The sequence below is a fragment of the Falco rusticolus genome, chromosome 4 (genome assembly GCF_015220075.1).
Source record: "Falco rusticolus isolate bFalRus1 chromosome 4, bFalRus1.pri, whole genome shotgun sequence".
Lineage (NCBI taxonomy): Eukaryota > Metazoa > Chordata > Aves > Falconiformes > Falconidae > Falco > Falco rusticolus.
The window spans coordinates 15586750-15613527 of record NC_051190.1 but is presented as its reverse complement, the minus strand read 5'-3'; the positions used below and the strand labels follow the sequence as shown (position 1 = coordinate 15613527).

Genomic DNA, 26778 nt, shown 5'->3' with positions numbered 1-26778 from the left:
CATGTAACACTTAAAATGGCAAGTTTGGCCGTAGGTGTCGGCAGACTGTCTCTGGGACCCTGTGCCTGCAGGTCCTACATGGAATGGGTTCAATGAGTTCATGTTCTCTGCACAGCTGGGCAGCTGGTGGTTGCAGGAGTTTGGAGATGTCCTCTGGAAGCATGCGCATCTAGAGGGGCTTTTCACGTGCTGTGGGTCATTCAGCCTCCAAGCCACTCCTTTCCAAGCCACGGGACCAGCCAGGGGATGACTCATAGAGTACCAATAGTAGACAGTGGTCTTGGCTCATGGTGTAGTTGGAGAGGCTGCCACTTGCTGACCATTGCTGTTGCATCCCAAAGGAGCTGGTGTCCTGCTCTGCAGCCCCAGCATAGTTGGATTACTGCAGACATAATGGCTTGAACGCAAACCTGGGCTGGGACTCAGAAGAGGACCCAGGTTAAACTGGTTTCTTTTTCAGAGAAAGCAGATCTCATTATCAACCTGGAAAGGAGAGGTTAATTAGCCAAGAGAAGAGCAGAGGCATGAGTGATTACAGATGTCCTGGGTGCAGATGTCCTCAATCGTCAACTTCTGTTGTGATTATACAGGCTGTCGCTGCAGGAGACATATTGTTCTTCCTAAATAAAAAAGTTCTCTTAAATTTGGTTTCATGCTGCTCCCAAATAACCCTTCTTTCTTTTTTTCCCCGAAGAACCATCATGAGTCTTCCAAACATCTGTCCCACATTTCCTAAAGAAGATAATTAATGCCCTTGTCACTCAGACAGCCCAGCCACTTCAGCTTGTGCCAGACGGACGTTCTCAGTTAACCATCGCATGCCCAAGCAGTAGTGCTGCTGACCTGCTGCTCGGGCTGAACATCTCTCTGTCCTTATTTTCACAGCTGGGGCACCCAAGGAGACTTCACAACAACACACGCTCTTCCTGCAGTGAAGGTGAAGCTGTTCACGGAGAGCACAGGAGTGCTGGCTCTGGAGGACAAAGAGCTCGGGAGGGTAAGGAGATTTTGAGTTTAATAATGTTTCCTTTTGGCCCTGCTTTTCTAGAGAAATCTCTCCTGTATGGAAATATCTTTGGAGCACAACATGCTCTGTTTTTTTGCCAAGCTTTGGGAGGCGGGGGGGGGAAGCAAGCTCTCCACTGCTGGAAAGGAGTGCATCTTGCATGCTGTCTTTGTTGTGAGTTTTTAATGGCAGAATTTCAGCTGGCTGTGCCTGCACTGAGCAAAGGCAGAGGATCTTGTGTGCGATATTGGCAGTCCGGAAAGCCTTAGAAGTTGCTTACGGAAATGGACATTCCTGAAGCAGAAAAGGGGATTATGCTGAAGCAAAAAGAGGGGATTTAAGTTTGGCAAGAGAGTGTTAAGCTGCTCTCATATCTGCTGAGCAGCTGGTGCATAGTTTGAGCATTTGAAAGCACTGACTGCGGTACTTGCTGCAAAGGGCTTGAAATCCTGGCTTCCCTTGGGCATTGTGGCTGAACTGGTGGCTTCAGGGGGGATGGACTGGGGAGTGAAACACGGGGATTCATTGCCCCTATCAATGGTATTAATAACAAAGAGCTCAGATTCCCGGGCTACTGGCCACAGAGCTGACTCTCCCACCCCATCACTGCCACTCGCCTGTGGTCCCTAAACTAGCACCCAGGGACTGACTGGTGGCCCTCCACTGCTGCAGCCCACAGCTCCAGAATGTCTGTGGGTGGCACTTCTCTGTGGCTTTGGGATGCTTCAGTTAGTCTCCATGGATTTTTTTGCAGCTGTATAATTTGTGTTGGCCCTGGGCATAAGTGGGGCTCCCTGCCGTGCCTTCCTCAGCAGTCAGCATGGTGAAGACCCCATGACAATCAGTTCAGGGCGAGAGAGGCTGCACCTTAGACACAGAGCTGGCACCTCCCGTGGCACAGCTCAGCACAGCCTGAGTGGTCTCCAGGAGCCCCTGGGCTCTGTCTGCCCGGCTCTGCAGCACACCTTGCTCTTTTTTTACTAACTGACATGGGTTTGTGTTCATCCTATTCACACAAGTGCTGAACATTCTTTCAGTTCCTAGTGAGCTGTTGATTTAATTTATATCTTTGTGGTGGAGAGCGCTGCAGGTGATTTTGTCTCATGTAATTTAGGTTTGGTTTAACTATTTGTGTTTTCACGTTCATGTAACATCCTTTGTTCTTGCACATGAGAGAAAAGCAAAGCCACCCTTTCTTTTCTGCTCTCAATCTTCTCTTCAGGGAGTCACAGCCCCTTCAGACTCCTCATCCACACCTGGACCTGTCCTTTTTCCCTGTCCTCCTCCCTTTTTGACCAAGGGAATGACCCCACCAGGCTGCAGTACTCTGGCTGAAGACCTACAGTTGCTTTGCTGCACAGCATCATAATATTTTCAGGATTATTTTCAAAACCTTCTTCTTGAAACAGCCCAGCACTCCTGCCTTTATCCACAGCAGCGTGCTGAGCAGAGCTTTTCACCCAGCTGGCCGCGATGCCATTCAGGGCTTTTTCCCCTGAGCTGTTAGGCTCGGTGCAGACCCGCTTGCTTTGTAAGTCTTGTTTCCCCTGGCAGCCCCGAGTGGTGCTAACTTTGCTGGTCTCGGGAAGCAATTTAGCTGTGCCTGTTGTTCTGAGAGAGGTGGCGGGCCCCAAAGCAACCCCTCTTGCCCTGAAATGCTGATGAGCCAGCCCCACCAATACGCTTTAATTCCCGGTCCAGCGGGAAGCCATCCCTCGGCTCTCAGCTTCTGTGGACCAGCTGTGGCCAGCACGGGCAGCCAGGCGGTGATTTCCCCTGGCCCGTGGCCACCAGCGCTTTCAGCTGGCCAAACTTCAAAGGGGTGCTCGGTGTGCCCGGAGTGGCCGAGAGATGACGCGTGTCTGCTCGGGCTGCATCAGGATTTCTTCTTTAAGGAAGTAACGAAACGGGGAGCGTGTTAAGCCCCTGGTGTAGCTGTTGGAATGGGCAGGAACCTGTCTGCACGGAGAGAGGAGGGAAGCGGGTTTTAGACACAAACCACCCGTGCCCAGCCACCCTTTGAGAAGCAGCTTTGTGCTCTGCCAGCCATGTACAATGCCCACTTTCTATTGCAAGTGTTCGACTGGCAACCAGCCGGCACTCCTCATTTGGCCACTTTTATCGAAGGGAGAGCTGGAAAATGCTCCCAAGCCCTGGGCTGCTGGATGGGCAGCTGAAGGCATGGGAATACATCCTGACCCTATTGAAGCCAGTGGCAAGGCTCCCACGGATTTCAGCCATGCCAGGACTTCATCCGCTGAGAGCACAGAGGGGAAGAGCCATGAATTGCAACAACACTGAGCAAAGTTTATGCACCTTTTGATGAAAAAGAGTTAGAAATCAAAGCAGAGAGCATTCCAAACACCCTGAGCGGCTGCTGCCTTGCTAAGAGATGGGGTTTAGTGTGAGTCTGTGTGCTTTGCAGTGGAGGACCTTGGATACTGCTCAAGGTTTGAGTCCATCCATGTTTCTAACAGCCTGTGTGGAGGACTTGCTTCTCATCTTCAGGATTTGCTTAAATGTGTTTTTTTCCAAGAGTAATGTAGTAGAGGCTGGTGTTGCTCAGTTATCTATGTAACTAATAGCAGCTTCAGATTCCTGCCAGAGAAAGCATTAGTCTAATTCAATAAAAGAAGCGATAAATAATGTTGATGAATAAGAGTGAAGTCGAGAATCTACTGATGTTAACCTCAGGCTTTGGAGGAGGCAATAAAATAATTTTTAAAATCATTCATCAGAGGGTAATAGCATCAAGGACATTTTGGTGGAAAATAGCCCCTACGTGGTTGACTCAGCAGTAAAGTTAAGATCATACAAAAATAAAATAAAGTTCAGAGCATAATACAACTTTATAGCCAGGGCTAGAGTTTAGCAGGAGCACGGACTAAGTGTGAGCAAGGAATGAGTGACGGCAGCACATCAAACAACGAGGGTGAATGCTGCCGTTTGAAAAATAATCTGCTTGCATAAACGTTAATGGATTTAAAGGAGATTCATCTTGCTACAGGACAGTGAATACTTGAATGAATTTGTGCGAGACAAAGTCACTGCTGAGAGTGAAAGCATCAGAAGAGGAACAGGAGTGGTAGGGAGAGGGTTAAGCCACCTCAAAGGACACATATGGAAACACCAGCAGAAGATGGTGGGTGCAATGTAGTTCTGGGAGAATACTCTGTGGCATGCTGAGTGAGCTGCTCTGCTTTGTAAGGGTAATGGGGGAGTGGAAAAAGCACAACTATGATCAGGAGGGGCTACTCGCCTCTTGGAGCCTTTCAGTTTCTTTGGTGAGCCCAGCACTTCTGTTGGTGTTCATCTGCACAGCTCCGCCGCAGTTGTTGGTGCTGCAGTGATCTACCCCAGCTGGAGACCATCCCATTGTCTCCTCGCTGTGTGGAATAGAAGCAGAGAGTCCTGCAGCCACTGATGTCGTGACATGGGATGCAGATTTTATCCGCTTTCATAGCGCAGTCAGACACGCCCACCTACCTAAAACGTTGCCTACCGCATCCAGTCTTAACAGTAAGCAAAAAATCAAGCCAGCTTCCCCACGACCCGATAGTAACAACAGATGAACCATTTTAGGCAGGGCTTTCTGAGCCCTCGAAAGGGCATACCTCACATGGGAAATGTCAGGAAGGCCGGAGGCTGACCAAGTTGTATGAGTCTGAAAGTAGGTGATTGCAGTGTGCAGCCGCAGCAAAAATCTTGTCGCTGGTTTGCTAATCACGTTAGTCCACCATCACTTTTGGGCTGGTGTACCTGGACAGCGGCAAGTTAGTTTACCATGATCTTTCCTTAAACAATGGGAACTGATAACGCAGTTCTGGTCTGCACCACCCTACGAACAGTGGCACAGCAGATAGAGGAGCCAAAGAACATATGAACTAATCTCAAAATAATCTGTGCTTTAAAAAAAGCAATAAAAGGCCATCCTCACTGATGTGAATAGAAGTTTCCAGACTGACTTTTAGGGCAAAAGTAGCTCATCCAATGTGCTTTTGTTCCCTGTTAAAACCCATTTTGTGAATAGTTTTTCCCTTAAACATTGTTGATTTCAACACTTGCAGGTTGTTCTCCACCCTACTCCCAATAGCCCAAAGCAATCAGAGTGGCACAAAATGACTGTTTCCAAAAACTGCCCAGATCAAGACCTGAAGATCAAGCTTGCCGTGCGAATGGATAAGCCTCAAAACATGAAACACTCCGGGTAAATGCTTGTCTCTATCTGAACTCAATTTGTTTTGAATGTGCACTACAAAACTCTTAAGATTCTGGAAGATAAACTCTCTCAAGTTCAGAGGAGGTCAAAAGAAAGATAAATATAAAAATGGCATTAGTTCAGTCATTCATATTGCACTTTCCATATTCTTAGCAGAGTCTTTTTAATGCATGTCAGCCAAACGGTTTAAATTTTGAACAGTATTCCTCCAGAAATTGCTAGGTTATTATTTTTTTCCCCCTTAAGGAAATAATAGGTGAACTGCCTCTCTTACTGAGAATGGTATAATTTCCTAAGTTATTCTGTGTTTCCCTGTATTGACTTCTCAGAACCAAAAGTACAGTGCACCTTCTGCCTGAAATAAACTCCAGTGCAATCATCATTATTTATACAGAGATACACAGCACAATTAAATAGCAGTTGCTTGGAGCAAGCAGTTGCCTGGAGCAAGCAGTTGCCTGGAGTAGGACTAATGATCTGGAAGGTTAAAAGATAAACCTCTCCCCTCCAGAAGTTGGAGGATCTGGGGCCAAGGGGTTCCCTGACCACCACCCCTGGCTTCCACCTTTGTGCCATGCAATTACAGATCAGGTCATCCTTGGGAAGGTCTAGCTAACACCATTGCCGAGGCGTCCCTGGTTGCTCTTCAGAGCTGAGGATGTGATTAAAAAACAGAAGCTGACCTGGAAAGTCACTGTTTTGATTAACTCTTTCTCCAGTATGTTTTTGGTGCTATGAAAGTGACTTTGTTTCATTTTTATTTTCATAATGTTTTGTTAGATTCAGTCCATTATTAGATGGTTTGGATCACTCACCTTTTTTTTAATTCCTTCTCTTCTTCCTCCTTTCTCAAGATCAGAGCCAAATAGCCACGTGTGAAGTTTAATTTTTCCACCACAATCACAGACACCAAAAGCAAGAAAGGACAGTTCACTTGTATTTGTTTCCTTGACCGAAGCTGATAGCAACAGGGCTGAGCAGTCCTGGCTTTTCTCAGGCTTTCTTAAACTCACATTTGATTTACAAGGTGCTGCTTAAAACTATATGGTTTATAATACTTGCTATCAGAACTAAGATTATCTTTCTGTTGATGCTAGTGGCAACAGCAAAAAGGACAGTTATTACCCTGTTGAACTAGCCAAGGACCCAGTGCCCACATTAACATGACTTGGAGTTTTGTGGTTTAAACACCTACGAAGAACAGCTGCATCTCCAAAAAGGAATTGTTTTTCTATTTATTGAGCCAGAACTAAAGTAATTATAATCATACATAAAACATATTAATGCTGAATAATGTCCTTGTGCTTATTATTAGCCTGGTTCTGCCACTATTTTTGCCAGTGTTGGTATTACAGTGTCACAGTGGCCACTTCATCACAGAGATTAAATGCTGATTTTGACATTCATTTTAAAAGCTAATCCTTCCTTTGTAGAAAACAGTGAATTCACTCCTCCTTAGACATTATTCTGTTTGCTTGAGTATCTGTAGCCAAGCAATTTCTAGGAATTAATCTTAAACTGTTCAGTGAAGTTTCCTGGTTTAGTCAGTCCAGTGGATACTGGGATCCTGGGTATTGGTTTTGATGGAATAAGCGTCCCTCTGTTTGACAGCTCCCCTCAGCCAAATGGTTTTGTGAAGGCTTAAAGCAACATTTTGGGTTTTGCTCCTTTAATTCTTCTGTTGCAAATGTATTCTTCCCCCATCCAACCATGTCATAACTATTCACTGCATTAAAGCACTTCTAAATTGTGAGCAAGTTGTGAAAGACGAAGAGAGAATTAATACTGTGTAATGTTTAGACCTTGGGAGCTTTTTATGTCACTTGCTTTACAGGTTATTTGTTCAGGCTAGAAATAAACACATTCATGAATGCTGTAGAGCTTAAGAGTCTTGTAATTACTCCTGCTTGTGCATTAACTTCGGTTTCTAGGTGTAAAGAAAACACTGAAAAGCAGGAGAACAACTTATAGTAACTTGTGTACTGAATTCATCTATTCTTTCCTCCTAGGTATTTATGGGCCATTGGTAAAAATGTTTGGAAGAGATGGAAGAAACGATTCTTTGTCCTGGTCCAGGTAACAGATTTAACTAAAAGTGATCTTAAATCACAACATGAAAAATTTAAGTCTGTCTTCTGGCCATTTGCAGTGCTGTGTAATTGATGCTGAACTGTGGTTCTGCGTAGGGTGTCTGTTAAATCATGGGGGTTTTCCTACACATGTACATCTTCTCAAGGCTATCCCAGTTGCAGACCTCTGGCTGTGAGTTTCCTGATGCACATGAATGCTTGGTGAAATGGAGAACCAATTTTAGTGAGAAATCAATGAGACAGGGAGGAAGCTTGGTCTGTTTTGGCTGGAGGTACTTGGTGCATCGCAGGCTACGTCAGCATCAGTGTATCGTTCTGGACATTTATCTTGCCTTCACGTTCATTACTGCCTCTCATTGTCTACAGCGCTCATTGATCATTTTGCAAACTTTCTTCCTTTTCCCCTTTTTTTCTTTTTTCCACTTTCTGCCCTTCCAGTTTCAGTAGACCTGTATATTTGACCATGATTAAGAATTTCAAGGAAACGGGCAGATATCCTCTGTGACCTAAAAGGATCTGGTCAGTACTCCATGTGTTAGATCTTCCCTCACCTTTCCAAGTGCAGCTGAAACCACTGCCTTGGCCACAGAAGTGAGGGGCCCCAGTGTGAGCAGCTCCATCTTCACACCAGCCCGATAAAGCCAGAGTCCTCTTGGGTCCATCTCTCTCTCCCCCCTCTCTGCGTTCCCCAGGCTATGTTGTCTCCAAGTATGAGAAATGAAAGCTTTGTGCAGGGTCCTGTGATGAAAGCAACACAGAGGTGCTCTGATGGAATAACGTGGAGTCAGACTGAGATCTTGTGCCAGCACAGATCCAAAGTGGTCAAGTCAGAAGGTGAAGCCAATAAAGCAGATGGCAGGTTTGCTGCAGAAGAGCCAGGATTTCACCCATGTGTAAGAACAGAGATGGTGTAAACCAGGTGCACCAGGCTCCACATTTGGGATGGACCATGCTGGTGTGTTGACTTTCCTGTGCCAGTAAGAGGAGTCCACACAGTCCATCTCCCGCCTTACAAAGCTGGCTTCTCTGGTCTTAAATCACCTGGTGTAAACTGGTTAGTTTGTTTTTAGTTAATTATTACTCCAAGTTTAACTGTCCTAGTAGGAAACTTAATCCCATTCTCTGTTTGTCCATCACTACCAGTCTCCATAGTGCTAAACTATGTGGCAGATGAGAAAATCCATCCTGGGGAAGTAAAAGGGTTATATGATGTGTGTGAGCCGTGTAAGTAGGAGCCTATTGGGAGAGACCAGTTGAGTACCTAGTCCAATAACCAAGTGTAAACAGCAGTGACAGTTTTAAGTGCTCGATGTGTACTCCAAATGGGGTCCAAATGGCCACAGAAGTGTGGGAGTTAATATAGAGTAGCCCCAGGAGATGCCTCTATCTGCCCAAGCAGTGTATTTAGATTTAGGTAAAAGTGATGGGTTTAGTATCTGTGTAATCCATTCCTACAGGCGTCTGGTTTCCAAATGCACCCTCCGTGCAGGGGCTTGCCAGGCCCCTGGTGAGACAGGGCACTTGGCACCTGACAGGGGTGTCTCCTGGGTGAGAAGCAGCCAAGAACATAGAAAAGGAAAAGCCTTTTGGGAACAGTGTGCAGCGATCCTCTTCTGGGGCAGGGACTGAAGGATTGCTTTTCTCTGTATTATGTCCTGAAGTGAAGTTAAAAGTTCTGTGGTGGTCTGTGAGCACCTATAGGGCAACTAGTATTGCTTTTCCCTGGGAGATGATTCATTCCTATTAGACCAAGTTCTCAGTCCCTTTTTCCCTGTGAACAAGGATTCTCCAAATCAGAGAATCCTCTTCCCTAACATAGCTTCTCCCATAAATGTATCTATTGATAGCCTTCTGTGCAAGAGTTTACAGGTTTGACATGGATTCCCATGTGTGTCTCAAGGAGCCTTTCTTCTGGCCATTCTGTGTGGTTGCAGTTCCTTCTCTAGTTGCTATATATTCTTCAGCTTGTTGTGGAATTGAAGCTCTCGGAGTTATTCCATGTTTTCTCATGTTACTAGGTCTGTATTCGTCAGTTGGCATATAAGAGCGGAATTTGGCCAGAAAAGCAATTCATTTGAATAAGATGAGCAGACTTTTGCCCCCAGAGAGTCTCTGTAGCCCACCTCAGAAATTCCAGCTGCCACCGCAGCTTCTCCGTTATGTTACCGTTTGCTCAACATTTGGTGCAATGTAAAGTGTTCTGCTGTACATCAAATATAAACAAGAAACACTCTCTATGCAGTCCCTCAGATGTAGTTGGAGCATATTGAACATGTCAGCAGGCAATAAAGATGGAATAAAAATACTTTGCTGTCCGTATGTTTGTCATTTGCTTTTCATGCAATGCGAAGGATGGGTGCTGATATGAGCAGGGATTGGCAGCAAAGGTGTTGATGTCCAGGATGCTCTGAACTCTGCTAAACCACAGACAGAAAATAAGCCCCACAGGAAGGTGAGCTGGCTCTGTTAGGTAAAGAACAGACAACGAGCAACCCCTGTGTCAGCAGGCTCCTGCAGAGAGATGGAGTCCAAAGCGTGAAAATTCCATTTGGGTTATAGTGGTCTGGTCAGTCTGTGGCACTGCCAAGAGGCCAAGGCTATATATTTGGGTGAATAACTAAACATTTCCTTTCTGATCTCTTGTTTGTCCCTTATCTGTAGCATCTTCTATTGCAGCTCTGCTTCCCTTCCTGCCCCTCGCAGAGTAACCTCCTCCTCCTCTCGGTCCTGTGCCCTCTCCTGCCCCTCTCTCCCCATTTCAGATGGATGCACCAAAAGCGGTGCTATTGGGTGGTACCGCTCTGCCTTCTGGTACCAGCTGTTAAGAAATTCATGGTAATAAATACTCAAACTCTTCATAGCCACCTAAACAAGGCACAAAGGTGCCAAACTGCATGGGCGGCACCAGGGAGGAAGGTGTTGATGGCAGTTTGTCTCTTTTGTGTCAGCAATGCCTCGCTGGTATGAACGGAGGCTTTGCGTGCGTATGCAGAAAAAGGAGCTCTGGAGGGAGCATTTCCACTGCTACTTGGCTTGTGTAAGGCCTGTAGAGGAGGGGAAAGGAGCAATAACTGCCTTGTAATTTGGGTGGAATAATCCCTCGCACCTTCTGTGTCTGTAGCTGCGAGGGTTGTAGAGGAGTGGAGGTGATTTGTTTGGGTGTAGTGGGTGAAAGCGGTTCCTTTGTGCCATTTCTGGAACTGGGCTGCACCTCTCCAGCACAGGCAGTGCTGGGTGGACTTGGTTCAGTCCCTTGGGGAAGGTTTGCAGCATGGTGCGGCTGGCAGAGCCGGTGCATATGCTCCTCCAGCATGCACCCGTGCGTTAGGAAGGGATAGTTTTCTCTTCCGAATGAATCGCAGTCCTCTCTGCACGCTGCCCACCCTTCTCGTAGACACCCTTTGAGATGAGCAGCAGAAGAGCAGAATACTGATTAGATGTAAATTACATGGCAGAGACTCGTTACTTGCCTAATTTTAAATCCTGAGATATGCAGTGTGAAAGTGATGGCAGAATATGGCCCTGAGCTTGGATGGAAATGGTCCGCAGCATCACAAGTGAGGAAAATGCTTCGTAAAGGCAACAGTAATGCCAGTGGCAGTGGTAAGCGAAAGCAATGGAGCGGTTTAGGGCAAAGTTCTCTGTGACTGGTTAGAAAAGAAAATGTACATCCATCGGAGATGTTAGAAGTGTTTCCTGAGTTGCTATATCAGCTGCCTGAGCACAGCACACGCATTTCAGCCAGTTTGCCAATTAGACCCTTGATCATGCAAGAGCTGGGATTTTTCATAGCTGACAGAGCTTGTATTAATTCTTTGCAAGGTCTAATGTGCTGTACTGGCAACCGCACTATTGTTGGTTCTGGTGGGTTTGCTGGCTTTGTGATAGGAAATTTCTTATAATGATTCTTAAGGGCAAATGAATTAATTACATTGAGATTTCAGACTGAATCTCCTGTTCTCTTGTCATAACCCCATTTCTGTGCTCTGGCAGCATATGGGAAGTAACACTCCATGGTACCTGGATGACATGTCTGCTGAGTAGCTTGAAGCAGTTTTCGGCTGATTGTGTCTGATGGTGTTTGCAGAATGTTGTTGGAACCAGATCAACCCTCTGCAGATTAAAACCAGTTGCAGTGTCTACGCCTGGATCTATTGTTCTAGTGACAGACTCCCTGAACTCATTATAATTTAGACTAACAGTGACAGTTCCTGCTTTTAGCAAAACTCGGCTGACTCGGGAGAAAATGAAACGAAGTAAGTGTTCAGTAAGTCTGCTAACCAACAGAATTTGAAAATAATTCAGCAAAATTGCAGTGTACTACACCAGTGGTCCTAGACTATGGTCCGCAAGTCAAGGTAAATGACCCGTAGCTGGTCCCTGTAATCATATTAAATCATGTTTTCAGTTAGACCCTCGCTGAGAACTGGGCATAGGTAGTGATTCTTGAGAAAACTCGAGTGTTGATGATAAATACGAAATGTTTGGAAACTGCCGCTCAAACAGATGCCCCAGCTTATTACACCTGGCTACAGTGGGTCCTGCGTGTCTCATCTGTACTCACACGGGATGGCTTCCCATCACAGCCCTGCCCATGGAGAACACAGGCACACCTCCTGCTTGAAGGAGGAGGTTAGGACAACTGCTGTGTGCAGTTCTTTGGGGCTGAATGGACATGCTGATATATGAAAATTGTTGTTTTCACATTTTTTTTCTTTAAGCTAGATCATTTCCTCTGCTCATTTGTGTCAGGAAAGGGCTCGGGAGGCAACATACAGCTGCAACCAGAGGACAAGAGTCTCCCATCAAAGTGAGAAGCTGTATTACAGCTGGCAGTATCTTAGCACAGTTTCTCTCCCTTGGGACAAAATGCATGCTGTTAATCTAGGAAAGGTCCATTTAAGAATTTAACCCAAGTGGGGCGGTGTTATGTCAACAGCGAGGAAGGGGGAGGTGAATGACTGGGCTTGGAGTGTGAGGCATGACAATTAACAGGTTTGAGCAGGATCCTGGGGAAAGCAGTGCTCGCTAGAGCAGGAGTCTCTGGTGGAAAAACAAGGACGAAGTCAGGACTGGTTAATACATATCTACTGTATTTATTAATCAGTTGGATTATATAGCTGGTGACAGAATATGGTCAAGTGCCAACAAAGTCAGATCTAATTTAGCAGCCTGGGAATAGTGAACTTTGGCATTTGTCTCCCGCTGTCTGCTTCCCCTTTCCTGAATTTCTTTGTCTTTTTCTCCTTTTCCCCCACTTTCTTTTCCTTCTGTTCTTTTGTCTGTAATTATTTCTCAAAGTGTTTTCCCTTTTTTGTAATGAACCAGCCAGGGCAGCCTTGGATTATTTCCTTTCTTTTAGTTTCGCTCAGTTCAGCTTCCTTAGATGCTCCTTTCCTGGCCCTTGTCGGGTCCCTGGATGAAATCCCAGCTGCTTTGAGAGTTTGTCCCTCACTGGGCAGAGATTTCTCCTCTGTCTTCCTTCAGTTTCCTCTTTGTATCTGTGTTTTTTCCAATTACTCAAACCATTCATCTCTCCCATCCCATCTGCTCGCTCACTCTCGTGCTCAGCTATGGTTCAGTGTGAATTCAGCAGGCTGTAAGATTAATTTCTGCTATTAACTGTTTCACTCGTCTAGCCACTTCTAAGCTTCTACAGAAAGCAGACTCTAAAGCACAGTATTTTAGAGGACTGATGAAAGGCAAGCTGCAGTCTCCACTTGACCCTACAGTGCTGTTCAGCAGGGAAGCACTGGCATACCGAGCATTCCAGAAGGTTTTGCTTTACCACTGCTTGTAAATGGAAGCAGCCACGTTGCACTGGTAGCCAGGGCATCAGCTTCTTTCTGACCACAAGCAGTAAATGCTTTAGGCAGCAGGACAGGGCAGACAGGCTGGTATGCCAGTCCTGGAAGTCAGTAAGTGGAGCTGTTTGGGTGCAGGCACCCTGCATGGCACAGCTGGCACCCTTTCCAGAGGCCATCGAGAGCTGTCTCCTCCCTCCAGCCTGGCCCTCGCCTGACTCCTGCCAGCAGGCGCCTGGGCAATCCTGAGCTTGGGCTTTGCGCCTGAGCCGTATGAGTAGAGAAGAAGTAAGACGTGAACGCAGATGAGCCCTGGATGTCGTAGACTCACCTGCAGGTTTCTCTTAGAGGTCTCTTCTAATAGTGATGTAGAGCAGCTTCTTCCAAGGAAATGATGTGGATGCTGACAGGAGCGACCAGTTTGCTTTTCCTCTGTCCCAGGATGGCCCCACCAGAGCTTACTGTCTGCATCTGGTTTATAACTTCTAACGTGAGCAGTATAAGCTTTGAAATGCCTACGTGTGTTTCCATATGTTACTGTTCTGTTGGTATGGTTGGCTTATTGATAGGGATGAAGAATATTTTCTGGGTCCAAAGATGACAGGAATTATTTGTATGTGAAGGAGAGCCTGAAATTCAGACCTCATGCTCAGGGTCAGAGGAGAAGAAACTGAAATACTGAATGAATTTTACCTGTCGCTATAGAGTGTGCAGGAGAAGAAAAAAACATTAGCTGTATTAATGTTTTCGATCAATGTGAGAGTAGGTTAGCACCTGACTCATTTCAGGAGCTAAATTTATCACGCAGTCCCTGAAGTTCAGGCTGTCTAACACAGAGACCTCAAATCCTCACCGCTCAGCTGAGATCTCCAGCATCTTACCATAAATCAAGCACATTCAAGAGCTTCTCCAGGAGATGGCAGCAATATACTGCGAGTACCGCTGAATGAGCGCTGCAGGAGTCGTCTGAATGTTGTGCTGTGGGGCACTGGGTTATTTTTAGATTTCTTCGTGTTAATCTTTTTAATTTTTGTGTTGCCGGTACGATGGTATGCATTCAAAGTTCATAGCATAGAATCTGCACTGGTGTGCTCCTGCTATTGGTCTGTTACTTGTCAATCTTTCGTCAGCGCTGGTAGTTTTAAGGAGGATGCAAGATGCTTAAAGCATCACTTTTAGTCTTACTCCCACAAATGTGTTAATGATAGGGTTTATTCTTAGGTGGCTTTTGGAGCTGTTCCTGGAGGGAGGCACGGTGCAGGCAGGGCTGCTGAGAGCAGGCTGGCAGCTAGCAGAAGCCCGTAGAGGGCAGCAAGAAACCGAGCACCGACTGGGAGACACTCTACCAGTAGAGGGGTCCCCTGACTTAAATAAATGACATTTTATTAGCGATAGATGCCACCAAAAGAGGTGCTGCGTGTGTATTTGTAGCCAAGCAATTTGGCAATTTGAAGGCAAAATCCCCCCAGCCCAGCAGCTCTCCCGTCTTTCAGGATCTCTGCCGACTTCCAAAAAATGACGAGCACGATCCATTGCCATCCACCAGAGTTTTAAAGTTTCCTCCAGAGGTCAAGAAAATGTCCAGATGAATAAAATTACGTCAGGCGTCCAGGATGTGACACAACCTTAACAAAGTCATTTGAAATCATTTGACAGTAAATTTCCCCGTGAGTTCCTAGCCTGGGGGATGGAGAATCCTCTCCTCTCCTCTCCTCCCTGGATGCGCTGCTCGCTGACCATCCAGATTGCAGCACGGCGGGTACCGCCGGGTCTTGATGCAGCCTGATGGCCTCCTAAAGGCGATTTGGGAGCCTGGCAGAGCCCCCGCAGCTGAGTCGGCTTCCGTCAAGAGCTTGACATTGAATGTATCGTGTCATGCAGATGGTACCTCAGAGGAGTGAGAGCTGCCATTTACAGCACTGATGACAACAACTGCCGAGATCAGTGGGATCTTAAGATTGCTTTAATATGACTGGCACCTAGCAATTTAGCTCACATTGTTTGTGACAGGGTGTCACTCTTGCACTTGTCTGGGGATGAATGATAGAGGGTTTTAAAGCGTGGAGCTTCCTCTTTGGGAGGAAATTAAACCGCTGTACGTACTGAAGCGGAGAATTAGATGCCTGCTGCAGCAGGGTGTGTTAAAAGAGAGCTTTGCAAAAGCCTGGTAAAAAGTTTAGTCTGTCTTCTATGGGTGATGACCGTCAAAATTACCCCACCACCCCCAGTCCCTGTAAACACGCTGTCCGCGGACAGTGTTTGTAAGCGCTTTGCATTGCCTTGTCGTGATCACCCGGTGCCATCTTAGCTTTGTGATTTTCTTCAGGTTAGTCAATATACATTTGCTATGTGCAGCTACCGGGAGAAAAAAGCTGAACCTCAAGAGCTGCTGCAGCTCGACGGATACACTGTGGACTACACCGACCCGCAGCCAGGTAGGGGGCTGGCGGCTCGCTGCTGTACCCGCAGGTGCTCGGGCTCGCCGCGCCGCGTACGGCTCCCAAACGGGAGTGCTCTCTCCCTCTCTCTCTCTCTCTCCCCCCCTGCTTGCAGCTGAACTGTGATCAGCATTATTCTAAATATGTTTGTGTTTATACTGATCATTAGCTATGCATGACTTTACTATAAATAGATCTAAGGAATTGAGCTAGGAGTTGCATCAGAAGAGGGAAAGGCTCATCTCTTCTGGGGAGTCTAAGTGAATTAGATGCTTAAATCCCAGTAAAACTTGATAGTGATCTGAATGCTCAAACTGAGTAACAATTCTGACCTGTGCCTTCAGATTCTGTTCCTTCAATAAAAGGTTAGCAGCTATGTCTGTCTTTATTGTAGAAGATATTTATGGGAGCAACCCAGCATTTTTGCCTGCCCCATTTTCTCTCTGGTGGATGCGAGTGAGTGGAAGGGGCAGGCACGGAAAGCCCCCTGGTACCTGGAGGTACCTGTTGAGTGTTGAGACCCTTCTTCAAGTGGAGGAGCACGACATTTCTTTTATTTCAGTGGGGCAACACGTTGAGCATGGTGATGCTCACCATGCCCTGGATAATGTTATCCCCAGAGGAGATGAAGAAAGACGCAGGAGGTTGGTTGCCAAGACCTTTATTCCAGGTTAATTCTCATGTTAGGGAAATGGGAAGATGGGTGCTGAACCAGGGCAAAGACAAATAAGCACATCACCCAAGCACCTTTTGTGCACTGATGCACTCAGCCTAATGGGAAACCTCCCACCACATCCCCTCAAAACCCATTTTTAATGGGGCTCCAGTGGTGCCGCTTGCATGGAACCTGCACAGAGGGGGCTGTAGGTGAGAGAAGCAATTAATCTGCGTGTGTTGGGGCTTGTTTTAGTGATTGCAGTGCAGGGTGCCCTGGCGGGCTGTCTTGCAGGTGAGTTTGGTGCTGGGGAGGGGCTGAGCTCAGCCAGTAGCCGGGGAGCACCCGGGGCTGCGATGGGGTGGGAAGCTGGGGGAGATCCCCTGGCTGGCCTCCGAGTCTTCAAAACTCCATTGTCGCTTCCTCCCATGCCAGGTTTGGAGGGCGGCAGAGCATTCTTCAACGCTGTGAAGGAAGGAGACACGGTGATTTTTGCCAGTGATGATGAGCAGGACCGTATCCTGTGGGTCCAAGCCATGTACCGAGCCACCGGCCAGTCTCACAAACCTGTGCCGCCTACCCAAGTGCAAAAGCTAAATGCTAAAGGAGGAAATGTACCCCAGCTAGACGCCCCAATCTCTCAATTTTGTAAGTAAATAAGTTCTCCTAGAGGGCAGAAGTCTTTGATGGAAAGGTTTTCTGCACTGATGTAAATCGATATTCACATACATGTTTCTGACTCTGAAATGAAATTTTTTTCATTATCGTTAAGCTGCTTTTTACATCAGTGAATCCAGAAGCAGTTAACCTGTGTGTTCAGCACAACCAAACCCAAGAAGCAAAATTCCTTGGGGAACTTGTCAATGAGTATTTTAAAGTGCAATACTTGATGGAGGAGAGACTGGGATCTGACAGCCTGAGACCCAGCTTGCTTCCTGCAGACACGTGCTTTACCCCCACACAATAAACTGCACACCCATATCAGAGCGATTCATTAGCACCATTAGCTGTCTGTCAAACGCATCACGTGCTCAGAACTACAGGTGCAAATCTTGCAAGTATGAAATGCACACACAAAAAGAGGTCTCCTGTTGAATATTCAACTGTAGGAAAACATATGGTATTTTTAACAGGTTGCTTTGCAGGCCAGTTAGATGTGAATTTAAAGCAATCATCTTTTAAGTCGTAGCTATGCTTCATGTCCTGTGCAGTTATACCCAGTTTGCCTAATTTGAAATTTAGAGCAATTTCTTTTGTCTTGCAAATGTAATTTGATTATAAACCACACAAATGCCTCCTCACTCATTTTTCTTGAAGGTCTCAATCACACGTCTGGAGCCCCTTTGTTATGTAACATGCAGCAGTTCTTGCTAGTTTCAGCAGAATTTAAGAATTAGCATTGTTGAACCTAAGTAAAATAAGGAAAATCGGTAAATATTAGCAAATTCTACTAATTAAGTCAGATTTTAACATTTAAAATAGTCTTTGTAAAGTTCTTATGGAGTGTTTTGTTGTAGGGAACTCAGAAAATCTGCCCCTTGCTTATCAATATCATTTGCCTGTGTTTTATATTGATTTCACTTCTTCATGTCAGTATGTACAGGAAATAAAATGCAAGACATACAGATGATGTACAATCAATGTTACAGCAGAAAACCTCTGCTTGCTGCTTTTTTTGATTTATGTCCTCCAAATGCCTGCATATTTTGGACTCCCTTCTGTCTTGCATTGCTGCTGCTGTGAGAAGTAGCATGATGCAGCGTGGTAAAACCTACAGTCAGTGTTTTCATTTCAGTGACCCTCATCCTGTTCATCCAAGTCAGGTCACTGACTCTGGGGGTGCAAGGTGTAAAGGTTTGGGGTCAGGAAGGAAGGACACCTCTCAGAAAGCCAGAAGGGGAGGTATGAATTGGCCTCTTGTGAGTGAGACATTTGCTGGCTGTGATCAGCCTCGAGACCTGGCTGAGCTGTGCTGTCCAGGGATTGTATGTGTCTCTGCCCAGAATGTTTAGTCAAAGTGGTTTTGGAAATAGCACACAGAGGTCCTTCTACTGCTGCTTTTTCACATGCTAAAAGCCTGCGAAGTGTAGTGAGGGAGAGTGGCAGAGGGATGCTGCTTGTGGCTCCCTCTCCTAACAAGCGATGCTGAAGGATGCTCTTAGCTGTGTGGTTGGTGCAAAGAGGATGCGCTCCTGCTTGTCCCAGCATGATCCCCATGGATTGGGACAAGGGCAGTGAGAGACCTTAGACTGGGGAAACACCATCCCCACCAGCCTTCTCCCATCCTTGCAGGCATCAGGCCTGGAGAATTTTTCTGCTGGGTAAATTCCTGATGTTTATGGAGTTTTCACTTTGCCAGACCAATATATGGGGTCAGGTGAAGGGTCCCTTTCCTAGACACATCATAGTTGCCTGGCAGCAGCTGTAGCAAAGTCTGCCAGGAGTTGGGGGAAGGAAATGGGCTGCCCGGGGCCGTGGACCTTTGGGTGCGTTGTCCCCATGCAGAGCCAAGCACTGTGTGCCTGGGGAGAGCTGACCCCAACCCACTTAGTTACCTGGGATGGATAAGGGGCAGCTGGCTTGTCCTAGTCCTCACCAGGGAGCAGCGAAGTCGGTGACTGAGCCCAGGAGTCCCCTCTGCACCTAACCACAGCCCAGCATGTCCACCAGAGACTTGTGCTGCTCATGGTCCTGCAGACTGTATCAGCTTGACTGTGCTCAGAGCTAGAGAAATGCCACAGGTTTGACCTGGATTTTTCCATCTCATGCACCTGCCAGGAGTCAGGGATCCCTCATCCTTGCTTCTGGTGAAAACAGCCAAGATTTCACCCCCTGTTCCCTGCAGGGCATCTGAGGGGGTCAGGATCTGACCTTAGTTTCTCCTGCTTGTTCTCAGGCCAATACCAGCTCCAGGTGCAGATAATTCGGCTGGTTTTTATGCCATCACCTTCTTTCCATCCACAATGTGTTTTCGCCATAAGCTGGGTGTCTTCAGGCTCACTTTTTTGCTGCAGGCACTGGGAAACCCTCTTGGCTGTGTTGTGCCAAAGCCTGGAAGGGGGAAACCAGTCGGCTCATCAGTCTGATGATGACTTCCTACTTCAGCATCCTCTGGGCTACTGTATTTTGTCCTTAAGTCTTCCTTCCTCCTCCTCCCTTGGATCTAGATCCCTCTGACAGCTCTTTGTGCACAGGACCTTCATCCTGCAGGAGGATGAGGGCAGCATGCCATAGTACACCTTCATCTCAGCAGCAAAGGCTACTCATTTTTCATATTTTAACATTTGTACGTGGCAATGCTCCTTACAAAAGTCATTGGGCACAGCAGTTAAATAATCAGAAGCAGAAGTGAGTCATGCATGCCACACATGATGGCTTGTTGGGAGTCTTAAATGCACAAATGCACTTCTCAGCTCCTTCAGTCTTGAAATTCAAACATATCAAGTATTGCATTTTTAAAAGGGTCTTGGTTTGTTATTGGGGGTTTTTTGGCTTGAGTTTTTTGTTGGTTTTTTTGTTGTTGTTGTTGTTTGGGTTTTTGGGGATTTTTTGCCCGCAGAAAGGTAAGGACTTTTGTGAGATATTTTATTCTTGTACATTTATCTTTATATACCTGTCACAATTTTTGTGCTTATTAGAGGCTATGGTGAATGAGGATGTGCAAAGAAGTAAATGTTAAGCCATTTGATGAGTAACTGTTGTTATAGCTTTCATGTTGTAGCAGTCCGAGATGGCACATGCGCATGCATGCACATGCAGAAAAAATCCTGCCCTCCGCTCCTGTGATGGAGCTGTCTGTTAAACAGAAACATGAGAAGAACATATTTTGCTGTTGGGGAAACTTGGGAGAATAGTGAATTCATTGGTTCCCATTTCTTTTGACTCTAGTAAACACCAACTTCGAGCAGCGCTCAAATTCTCATCCACAGTTTGATAGCAGCACTTGTCTTGGAAGTAAACAGACAGCTCTGAACCAGGGTGGAGTTTATTTTATTTGCAATTTAAGTACTGGAAAAAAAAAATAGATCCTGCTATTCATTAATTTTTGTATGACTCTACAATTCCTTTTATGTGGGTGAACAATACCTGTTAGAGTGAAAAGTTTTGCTTTTTTTGTTTTGCCACAATTTCAAAGAAAAACTCCATTCACGCAAAGCTGTGCTTTTCTCCAATGTTCGCATTATAAAAGAAAAAACCCAAAACTGTTCTTGTTTACTGTTGAAATCATGCACAGTATTATAGTCAATAATGCTGCCAATACATATTACACCTTTTGGCAATATTTAAGCTTCATAAAAGTGGTCACTTGTCTGAAAGCACCAATCTTTGTTCGTTCTGTGTTAGTGATGCATCAAACAAAATTCCCAAACATGCTCAATGTTCTTTTTTTTATTATTATTTGTGAAACGTTATTCTTTTTAACATGAAAGATTGGTCCGTACTTGTTTTACGTATCACTTGTGGTTATATTTCATTTTTTAATGTCTGTTTATATTTAATGACTGTTAATCACACCATATACAAAGAGTTGGTTGTTTTGAGAATTTGTAAAGATTTGTTCCCCCATAATAAGTAGCGAGGTTTATTGAGCTGCTTAAGAAATTTTCAGCTGTAAGTGGTTGTTGTTGTGTTTTGGTTTTTTTAGTTGGTTTGATTTTTCTTTAAGTTTCTTTTTCATTCTTTGCTTGAACCCAAATATTTAGCTGCTAGGTTAGGGCTCCTGTCTGCTTTCCTGAGCCTTGTTGCTAGTCTTTATGTTATTCTGGTTTGTTCCTTCTTACCCTGCTAACTTCTAGCTGGACTCAAGGGTAAGTGCTTCCCTGTAGCTAGCACAGCTCAGATAATCAGACTAGATTATCTGACATATGCAATGTGCTTTTTTTTTTTCTCTTAAATCTTTCTCATGTTTAGATTTTGTAGTACAAACTTTCCATGTTATTTTCCTGAATTGAGGTTTGAAATGTAAGTTTCCATACTGAAATTGGGATGCATGTGATGTTTGCATAATTGCCTTCTCTCCCTGGCTTTCACATTGGCATCAAGTGATCCTCTTAGCAAAGCCAATCATTAACATTTCTATTTTTCATTCCGAGATGTAAATATTAATTAACATCACAATAAAACTGTAAATAATACCTTCTTTTGTTTCATGGAATTTACATCTAGTTGACTGCTTTCTGCCTGAAAACAGATCATTTTGCACTCTGACAATATCCTTTCTCTCTGTGCTGATGATTAGCCTGGTGTAGCACACCAGCGTGCGGGGCTAACCGTGGACACCTCACAGCATAGAAAGGTAGGGCAGGAGACCCTGAGAAACCTAAAGGAGGTGCAGGACTCCACAGAAGCCCCCCCAAAAAAACCCTCCACACGTGCCTTGTGAAAATAAGTCTGAATCGTCGAGGTGTGATAGTTCCCTCTCCCGTAAACTCAGTAGGGGATGATTTCGGCAGCAAGCAACAGCTCTCTGGGTCACCCCGGGTTTGGAGATGCTGACCCACTCCAACTTAAATACATTAGTCACGGAGGGGTGCTGCTGTTCCCCCAAATTATCATAAATTAACATTTTTGCGTGGGTCTCAGTCACCAATCAAAGCAATGCTTGCAAAAGAATAAGCCGGGGGAATTACTATTTTACATTTTCCCACTGGAATACCTACTTTGGAAAAGACAAAAGCCCAAACTGGTGCTGTAAAAGAGTTTCTCCTTAGTCTTTGTTCAGCCTTAAATACAGCCGATACAAATCCTTTATTGATGTTGTAAGCTGCTTCTCTAATACCTGGTGAGTGCCTGCTTTCCTTAGGAGGGAATAGCATCAGTGGGTCATGAGAGCTGGCAAATATGTATCCGGAGTATCTGAATGCAATTATGAGAAGGAACAGGCGGTGTCATCCCTCCTGGCCATCAAACAAGACTTTTCTTTTTTTTTTTCCCTCTTCTTCCTTCTTTTGTTTCTTTTTTCTTCTTTTTTTTCTGTGTGTGAGTATGTGCGTGTGTGTATAAATATACCCCTGGGTAGCAGGCAGAATTCCTTCTCAGCAGACACTTTCTTTTTTCTTTCTTTTTTTTCTTTTCTAAATGTTTGGATTTCCAAAGAGGATTCTTATCAGACTTTACCACCAAAAAAAAATAAAAAATCATAATTTTATGGAAATACAGATTTTTGCCACTTTGAAAGAAAGAAAGAAAGAGTGAATGAATGAATGAACTTGGGTCTGGCAACATTACATGTATTTGCACTACAATGCACTGCTATCCTATTAGATTATTAGTTTTGTGCTTTAATTGCTTTATTTTTATTTAGATAGTTAGAGATATCATGAGAACGCTGCTGTGTCTTCTGTATTGTCAACTTGCAGATGCTTCGTTGCAGGAATGCAGAATTAAAATGTTGATTCAGTTCTCACATAAGTTGCATGAATTTAAAACTAGCCTGTAAATCACTTCTACGTGCTTTAAGAAGCATGAGCCTCTAACTTATGACATACAAATTCACAGGTTTCTGCAGCTATCTAATTCAAAATACTTTTAAATAGTTATAAAAATGCTGTGAAACAATGTTTTATATTCTAAATAGCTGTTCTAAAACTGTGTTTTTAACTTGCCACACAAGGAATTATGTAAGTGCATATGACAAATTCTTCCTCATTTAACTACCAAACATTAGATAAGTTAGATTTCAATTCAGTGCCTAGTGTGTCTGGTGATTTACAGAGCATTCATAATCGTTTATTAAAATTGTAACTCAAGCAGAAAAGAATTTGTTTGCAGCAGGGGAAAAACCATAAAACACAGGAATAAACAGCCAATTAAATTTAAAGCTATCTTCTAACGCGGAGTAATATGAAGAAAAAAAAAAAAAAAAGCTCTTAGCTGTCCAGCTGAGAGGCGAGTTCAGCCTGCTGCAGCGGCCACAGCTCATCGCAGGGAGGAGGTTTGCAGAGCCCCAGGCACCCACGCAGGGACACACAGAGGGGGACACACGTATCGTTTTGCAGAGGTGGCAATGCTGTAGTGCACGGTGAGGAGGGGACTTGGTAAGTCACCAGCCAGCACTGCCAGCAGCTCACTCATGATCAACAGCCTGACATTTGCCGTCCCAGAACGGTGTTTTGGGGTTTTTTCCCCCCTCCAGAGCGCGAGTGTTTGCTAGTAAAGACTCTTGCTCCACACGGCCGAACAAAATGAGGTTTCTAGGTGCTTCCTCTGGGTATTTCTTTAACGAGTTGCAGCCCAAGCGTGTCCGTTAGCTCCGTTTAAGTGGTGAGAGCAGGAGGGGACCCGGCCGCCCCTGGGAGCGCGCAGCCGAGCGCGGCAGGTCGTGGTGGGCACACTGTCACCTGCCCGCCGCCGTGCATTGCCGGCGAGCATCGCGCAGGCTGGAAAACTTCTCCCACCCTGCCCGGCCAGGCCAGCAAGAGTTTTCTAGAAATATCTGTAAATGAATAGCTGCCATCAATCATTGTCATTCCTTTATTTCATGTCTCCTGATGAGGTTGACTAGTGTCATTGTTTGTTACTGTCCAAACCACATCTTCATTCTTGTAATGTCAAGCAGATATGACAAGCACACATTTTCCAGATGAGTAAGATACAAAGTCACCTTTTAATTTACAGTTGTTTGGTTTTTTTGTTTGTTGGGTTTTTTTGTTTTGTTTTTAATAAGCAAATGTGTTGTAAAATTTACTGGATGTTCAGTTGCCTTTGGTACTAAAACAAAGTCACTCATTAACCGAAAGAAAGAAATCTGGAGTAAGAAATTCTTACAATAAAATGGCTACCTAAAGCCTTTTATAACAAGAATTCTTTTATGGAGCTTGTCCCCCGCTATTAACTTCACCGCTCTCAGAGCAAAATCTGCCAAAATTATTGCTGGAGCAAAAGAAACACAGAGGGCAGGGAAATGTGTTTGGGGGGAAAAAAATAGAGATATGACCGTTTTGTCTCTTCCTTTTTAAATAACAGTTAGATAAAGAGAAATACAGCCCTCGGAGGACCAAATGGTGGGACAGTCATTTGGTTTTCATCGTCGTCGTTGTTGTTGCTGTTGAAATCTTTGTGTTCCCGACACTGGCAGATTTTTAAGACTCTGATTTCAAACACTTGTAGGGAGTGCGTGTGTGACAGGGGGCTAGTTAATGGAGTCAGGATAAAATGCAAACTGGATAAAAATGATCAAAATAAACCCAGCAGCATTAAAAAAAGACCGTAATGTAGGTGACCAAGTGCAATATAAAAGGCCAGTCTGCAGTTTTCCAGAAGAAAGGTTCGTGGAGTCTCTGCTGCCCATGTACCTCCGCGGGCAACCTCCCTTCCGAGACCACCATCGAACGCCTTTCAGCTGCAGTTCTGTGCAGCTTGTCTAAATATGTAAGATAACTTTTGTGGGCCTGCAGCAGCATTTTGGCTGGGGCCCCGAACAAAGAAGCACCAGCAAGCTTGGCACAGCACCTTGGGAAGGGATTGTAAATTACTGGAGCATCATATAACTTTCTTTCTTGGGTTTCCTCTTTCTTTTTAGCTAGAATAGCAGAGCAGGGTCAAAAAAGCATCCGTATTTGACCGAAACAATTAATTTAAAGTACTTACAAATTAGCTGTACAGTTTGGGTATGAGTATTAGCCATTCTCATTTTGTACTTTGTTTTAAATCTCATTCAAACTGTACAAGCCATTTTGAAAGAGGGTAGTTTATACATAAAATCTATTTAATATGCTGATGTTGGCAGTATTTTAAATCGCAGATCAGCTGTCTGGAGCAGAGTAACAATATGTTTAGGTCTGTCCTTTTCTTTTTGTGTTGCCTAGGAAGGTTAATGCTCTCGCCATCATTTGATTCCTAAATTTCATTCTTAAAAGCGAGTCCACTGGAAAAATCAAAATGCAAAAATAAATTGCAGGTTGCAGGGGGTGTTTATTTTCTAATTAAGGGAAGGTGAGTTTAATGTATGAGTGTCCTTTTTAAACTGCTCCTAGTTATTCTTAAGAATTTTAAGCATCTGGCCCAGAGCAGATATTCCATTTAATTCCACACATTCCATGTGTGTATTATCATTCTCCAAAGACATCTGCAGTTCCTGCCGTGCCAGCATTAGCCCCTGGCTGGGTGACGTGCACCCACCCAGCCCCACAGCTCTGCCGATGCAAAATGGTTTGACCATGCACTGGGCTGCTGCAGGCATTGCTACAGCTGGTCATCTTCCTTCCCATGGCAGAAACCCCACATTTTAAACCACTGACTGAGCAAAAATAGTGTGGCTCATACTTTTTTGATTACTGGAGCTCGTGCAGCACCATGTCTGATGCCTCCTTTTTGGGTGGTTGTTCTGAGGTGGGGAGATTTGGGGCACATGGGCCTGCGGGCAGGCACCCAGTGGGATGCTCAGTAAGGTGTGGCTTCGGAGTGATTAATGAAAGTAAGTTTGCCCCTGATTATGGACAGTTGTGAAGGCTGTTTAATCACTGTGTCTGTTCTCACGCTTGGCAGGGAGCTGTCTGTGCCCCTGCCTTGAGCCGGGAGATCATTTAAAAGCCTGGGACAGACCCTCAGCTCCGTGGAAGCCAGCAGAACTTCCGTGGGTTTGCACCGACCAAAGGTCCACTCTGTGCCCACCTTGCTCAGAGGACATAAAGTGATGAAAAGCTTATTAGGCTGGAGTAAAAAACATTAATTTCAAACATGCTTTCTAGCACATATGCTCAAAAAAGTTCACCAGCTAAAGGGCTAGAGGACTCTTCAAATTTCCAGCTGATTTACTCAGCTCTCAGAGCCTCGTTGGCTGAGCAGGAGGATTGACAGTGTATCAGGGCTTCTAATTGAAAAGTAATAAAATCTCTGAGCGGAGCTGGCAAATGAAGGCCTCCAGCCAATTTGTCAGCTTGCAGTCAACTCCGAGGAGCCGGGCAGAGCAGCAAGCCATTAAAAATAGTCTGATAATATCTGTTAAAACATTTTGTGGGCGCTAGGGATGGAATTGAAAACAGAGCAGACAAACTCTTTGGGAGTGAATGCAATCAAATCGATCATGGCCCAAAGGGACAGGGACGATGGGGCAGAGAGCTGTCAAAACAGACAGGAGCTGGCCCGTGCCATGAGCCCCAGGGCTGGGTGGGCTTTGCATGCCCAGGGATGCTGGAGAGGTGCTGTGGAGGTGATGTGCTGGTCAGAGAGCTTGTCCCTATCCCCCAAGCCAGCACTTGTGCTGCCACGTTGCTCTGTACCGGCGGCAGCTTCTTGTCTCCATGCTGGATGCACGGAGCTGCCAGCGGAGCAGGGGGGCTGGGACCGGGGTGAGGGGCAGAGGTAGCAAGTCCTGGCACATGGAGCAACATAGGGGAGTGGACCCTCAAAAATTAACCAGCTGTAGGGAAAAAAACCCTCCGTGTTTATTCAGCAGGGTTTTAATGAGGAAAATTGCCAGCTATTGCTGAATTAAGTATTGCTAGCAGCTAATTGAAATGTTGCATGTTTTAATTTGTCTGATTTCTTTCCAGGGGGTGATGTTATTTATATAGTTTGTATATAGCTAACGACAGACTATACAGAAAATGTAAAGATTGCTTCCAA

The 26778-nt window shown here is 45.2% G+C and overlaps 1 protein-coding gene across 24 annotated transcripts in view; it reads left to right on the top strand.

Annotated features, from left to right (window-relative positions):
* CADPS (calcium dependent secretion activator) overlaps positions 1–26778 on the top strand; it is a 220847-nt gene that overhangs the window by 104488 nt on the left and 89581 nt on the right. For 12 of the 24 annotated variants that reach the window (XM_037383078.1, XM_037383063.1, XM_037383062.1 and 9 more), the window contains exons 7-12: positions 886–997; positions 5074–5213; positions 7235–7301; positions 15446–15554; positions 16648–16860; positions 21009–21020. In XM_037383078.1, coding sequence (XP_037238975.1) covers positions 886–997; positions 5074–5213; positions 7235–7301; positions 15446–15554; positions 16648–16860; positions 21009–21020 — 653 coding nt within the window. The remainder of the gene's footprint in view (positions 1–885; positions 998–5073; positions 5214–7234; positions 7302–15445; positions 15555–16647; positions 16861–21008; positions 21021–26778) is intronic. The other 12 variants (XM_037383085.1, XM_037383086.1, XM_037383087.1 and 9 more) reach the window with 1 other exon arrangement.